This window comes from Fonticula alba, assembly GCF_000388065.1.
Source record: "Fonticula alba strain ATCC 38817 unplaced genomic scaffold supercont2.4, whole genome shotgun sequence".
Classification (NCBI taxonomy): Eukaryota; order Rotosphaerida; family Fonticulaceae; genus Fonticula; species Fonticula alba.
This window is the reverse complement of record NW_009242974.1, coordinates 1,549,892-1,554,857: the sequence shown is the minus strand read 5'-3', so window position 1 is coordinate 1,554,857 and position 4,966 is coordinate 1,549,892. Positions and strand designations below refer to the sequence as shown.

Genomic DNA, 4,966 nt, shown 5'->3' with positions numbered 1-4,966 from the left:
CCAGCGGAGCAGTGTGTCCCCTGTGGGCCCCCCCCCCCCCTTCCTTCCTTCCTTCCCCGCATCCCTCCGGCCCTGCGCCCCCGGTCGGCCACTTCGCACGATGACTTCCTCCAACAGCCACCCCTCCTCGCCGGGTAACATCTTCCGCATCGCCCGGAGTGTCAACATCTTCGCCTCAAGCTCTTCCAGCTCTTCCTCCTCAGGCCCGGGGTCAGGTTCATCCTCTGCGAGCGGGTCCGGGCCCGGCGCCCCGGGATCCGGCAATGCCAACACCGGCCCCCTCGGGTCATCCAGCTCGCTGGCCCCCTCTACCTCGGCCCTCGGGATGGCCTCACAATCGAGCACCGGGGCCGGGTTTTCATCAGGATCAACAGCTCCCGGCGGGGGCATCGCCTCGCCCCCGGCCCCGGCCTCCTCTGCCTCGTCCATTTCTTCTGCCTCTCTCTGTGCGTTGTTGTCCGTCGTGCCTTGTGGCCGGTTGCCAGTGCTGCCACTCCCGGGGTGGGGTGGGGTGGGGTGGGGGGCGGGGGGGTAGCAGGCAGGCGGCAGAGCCGGACACCAGGCTTCCCGGGGTTTTGATTGGCTGCTCTCTCGTCCATGGGCTTCACCTTTCGACTTCTTACCATGCCCGCATGCGCTTCCGCCATCCCGGTCCCCTGGGTGCAGCCCTGCCAGATGCCTCGTCAAATAGGCACGCATCCAGCGACACGGCGTCCGTGCGATCGGGCAAAATCCCCTTCAGCAGCTCGACCCAATCGCTGTCCTCCTATAACTTCCCCGCCACCGGGACCGGGTCGGCCGCCACCCCGGGGCCCGGCGTGACCGGCCCCGCCGGGGCATCGTCCTCGGCCAGCGCCACCGGCACCGGGCCCGGCGGCTCCGCCCCGGCCGGCAGTGCCACCATCCTGGCCGAGGCCACATCCACCGAGGAGGGCCCCCTCTTCCGGGCCACGGTGGACGAGCTGGAGCGCGATGCTCACCAATTCACGCAGAAGGTCCGGGGATTGCTGGCCGCCCTGCAGGCCTACGAGGCCAGCATCGAGGCCATCCAGAACGCACAGACCCAACTCCTGGCCAGCTTCTCGGCCTTCCGCGGCGTCACCTCGGCCACGGACTACCTGTCATCCATCTTCTCGCAGGAGGGCGAGGCGCACGAGTCCTACCGGTACCACATCCGGTGCATTCTCATCGATCCGCTGGTTCAAATGTGCGAAACGGACTTCCGCCGGCTGGAAGACATGAAGACGGACTTCGACAAGACCTCCGCCTCGTACCATGCCTTCCTGGAAAAGTACCTCAGCACCTATGCGCACAAGCGCCCGGAAAAGCTGATCCAAATCGACAAGAAGTACATCCACCGGCAGGGGTCCTACAATTTGATTCGCTACGACTACCTGACCAACATGGAGAGCCTCTTTGTTTTGAAGGAGCAGGAAATCCAGCACTACGCCAGCTCCCTGGTGGAGAAGCATGCCACCTGGCACTCGAAGCTGGGCCAGCTATCCTCGCGCATGGCCACCAAGCAGGCCTCCCTGGTGGACCACATTTCCCAGGGCTGGACCAATGCCCACACGTGGCGCAACGAGCGCGACACCGTGCGCCAAAGCATCCAGGATGGCAGCCGCGAGGCGGCCGACCGTCTGCGCATCCGCCAGCACGAGCAGCGTGTGGTGTCCCTCTTCGGGAGGAATATCCTGGTCGGCCGGCCTGGCGGGGGCCTGTCTGCCGGGGCGGCCTCCAAGTACCATGGCATCCGCGACCTGGACCCGATGAATGACGGGAATGACCCGCGCGCCTTGGCCCGCGGCCGCCAGGGGTTCCTCTATACCATGCACCAGAAGACCGCCACTCGCGAATGGCGCAAGGTCTGGTGCGTGGTGAGTGAGGGGGCTCTGCATGAGTATGCCCACTGGAAGCCCGGGCCTCGGGGCGGCACCAGCACCGATCTTCGGACCTGCTCGGTCCGCTCGGCCCCCAAGGCCGAGCGCCGATTCTGCTTCGAGCTCATTTCCCCCTCCTCGCGGCGCCTCTACCAGGCCATGTCCGAGGAGGAGCTTTCCACCTGGATCCAGGTCATCCAGAAGTCCATCGAGTCTTCGCTGCACGGGCCGCTTCACACATCCGACGTCCGTGCTGGGGAAATGAGTGTGCGTCGGCCGGCGCCCTGGCCCAGCAAGTGGGGCATGGCCTTGTGCATTTCCTCCGTGCTTTGTCCCCCCCCCCCCGTCCCCTCTTCTTCATGCGACTCCCCTTGGCCCGTGTTCTAACTTCCGCACTTTGACATGGCCCTTCTGCTGTCTGCTTGCCTCCCCCCTTTGACCGCCTCGCTTGCATGTGTGTGCGCGCGCATTTTGCCCATAGATCCACGACCAAATCACCACGCAGGTCCCCTCCAACCTCCAGTGCGCCGACTGTGGCGCTGCCAATCCCGACTGGTGCTCCATCAACCTTGGCGTGTGCATTTGCCTTGGTGCGTGCCGGTCCTCTGTTCCTTTCCCGGCTTTGCTCCCTCCCGGTGGCGGGTCGCTATGTTCCCGATGCTGACCATGTCCCTGCCCTTTTCTCCCCCCCCCCCCCTCTGCGTTGGCGGCTTCGCGCGGCTCAGGCTGCTCCGGTGTACACCGATCCCTCGGCACTCACATCACCAAGATCCGCTCTTCCACCCTGGACGTCCAGAGCTGGACCCCGGAGCTGGTGGCCATGCAGGTGTCCCTCGGCAATGACCGGTCGAATTCCATCCTAGAGGCCCTGCTTGGGGCGACCCCCCCACCGGGGGGGCCGGCCTCCGGCGGCGACCCCTCCACCGAAGGGGCCCTCATCAGCAAGCCCCCCCAGGGCGCCCCCCGGGACGAGCGTCAGCGCTATATCATCGCCAAGTACTCGCAAAAGTTGTTTGTCCGGCCGCTGCTCCTGCCGGCTGAGCTGGCCCTCCCGGCGGCGGAGCAGGCGCGCCTGCTCGTTCGCAAGATGCTGGCGTATGTGCGCTTTGGCGACCCGCTCGGCACCCTGCACACGCTGCCTCTCGGGGCCGATGTGAATGGGCTCGAGTTCCTGGACGAGGTGACGGCCCTCTGTGCCGTGGAGGAGCTGGCCGCCGAGCGCAAGCGCTCGGCCGCGGTCACCCGATCCAAGCGCCTGACCCCGGGTGGGAGCAGCTCGGCCAGCGGTGGCACCGGCGCCGGCGACATCCCCGGCGGCATCCCCACCTCCGGGTCCCATGCATCCATTCACTCGTACGACTCGTCCTCCTCGAGCGACGAGTCGGACATCACCTCCTCCGACATCGAGTCCGGCCCCGGTGAGGATCTCCACCTCCATCACCACCTCTTGCGGCCGGACTCGCACCAGCTCCTCCTCCACCCCAACAGAGAGCAGCCCGCCGCCGCCGCCGCCGCCGCCGCCGCCGCCGTCACCCCCACCTCCACCACCACCACCACCACCATCTCCCCTCACCATCAGAATGAGCTGGTCGCGGCGGCTCCCGCCGCCACTACCGCCGCCGCCGCCGCCCCCACCGTAGGCGCCTCCGCCAAGGACGCCGGCTTGCCCATCCACCACCGGCCTGCCGGGGGGCTCTTCTCTTCGGAATCCTCCGAAACCCTGGACTCGGCCTGCTCATTGCTGTCCTGGTCCGATGACGATGATGATGTGTCCGACGATGACGATGTGTCTGATGATGAGTCGGACGACGACCCGATCATCACCCCGCAGCGTGTCCGACGCGCGGTCGGTGGGGCCGCGGCCCCGTCGGCCAAGGACCTGGCTGCCCTCTCGCCGGTCACCACCCAATCCGGCACCATGCCCGGGGGGGCTGGCCTGAGTCCGCGCACGCCGTCGGCCGTGACTCCCACCGGCCTGGCGCTGGAACGGCCGCATGACAGCCCAACCCGCAGCCAGGGCAGTGCCCTGTCTTTGGCTCCGGCCCCGGGCCCTACGCCGCCACCCGCCGCCACCACTTCTCCCACCGGCGGCATGTCCTCCTCCTCGTCGTCCTCCTCCTCCTCCTCGCGACCGGGCGGCGCCTTCTTCTTCCCCCTCTCACTGGAAGCGGCCCCGGTGTACTTGAGTCGCGTGCGTCTCGGCATGGGGGCCCTGCATACGGCCATCTCCACATTGAACCTTCCCCTGGCCGAGCTCCTCCTTCAGAATGGCGCCAATGTCGATGCCCAGGACGCCTTCGGTAATACGGCCCTCCACTATGCGGCCCTGCTGCGAGACGACCACCTGATCGCCTACCTCCTCTCCAAGGGTGCCCGGCAGGACATTAGAAACCACTGCTCCTGTCGGCCGGGCGACATGGTGCCCCCGTCGGTACACCTGCCTCTGCTGGTCCGGGATCCGGAAGCCAGCGAGCTGGCTCTCTGAGAGAGAGAGAGAGGCGGCTCGCACACCCAGCGGAGATTGGGGGGCGTGTAGTAGCCGGCTGAAGCTGGTGGGCGCCTGGCGCGCACCTCGCCCTTCCCCCCTTCTCCACCCACCCAGCCACACATATATATTTACATATATATATATATTTACACAACCCATGCAGGGGGACCGCGGAGAGGGGCGATAGATGACTGTCCTTGCTTCCCTTCTGCCTCCTTTTCTCGCCTCGCTCCCGGTCCCCCTTTGTCTCCTTGGCGTGTGCACGCATGTGTGCGCCGTCTCAGCCTCATGCCCCACCGAAATACATGCTTGAAAATATGTTCCCCCTCCTCATGCACACACACACGCGCGCGCGCGCGAAACACAGTTGGTTGTTTTTTTCGTGTTGTTTTTTCCGCGCATCCTGCGCGCCCTCGCAGGCCTCCCGGCTGGGATGCCGAGGCGCCCGGCTCCAGACGCGATACCCCGGCGTGCCGGCTGACCATCTCGCGGGATATGTGATCTGACGGCAAACCTAAAGACCGATCTGGAGCCGCCGTCTGATCATGTGTCGCCTTTAGTGCACCCTGGAATGCCCCCCCCCATCATCTTCCCCTCC

General features: G+C 66.4%; 1 protein-coding gene across 1 annotated transcript; it reads left to right on the top strand.

The window, feature by feature from the left end:
- Positions 1 to 51: 51 nt before the first annotated feature.
- H696_02878 (hypothetical protein) lies at positions 52 to 4,365 on the top strand (the record flags this gene model as incomplete). The annotated part of the gene is made up of 4 exons (XM_009496773.1): positions 52 to 446; positions 667 to 2,147; positions 2,362 to 2,470; positions 2,606 to 4,365. The coding sequence occupies exons 1-4, from the start codon at positions 101 to 103 to the stop codon at positions 4,363 to 4,365; spliced, it is 3,696 nt and encodes a 1,231-aa protein (XP_009495048.1). The 5' UTR covers positions 52 to 100.
- Positions 4,366 to 4,966: the final 601 nt, after the last annotated feature.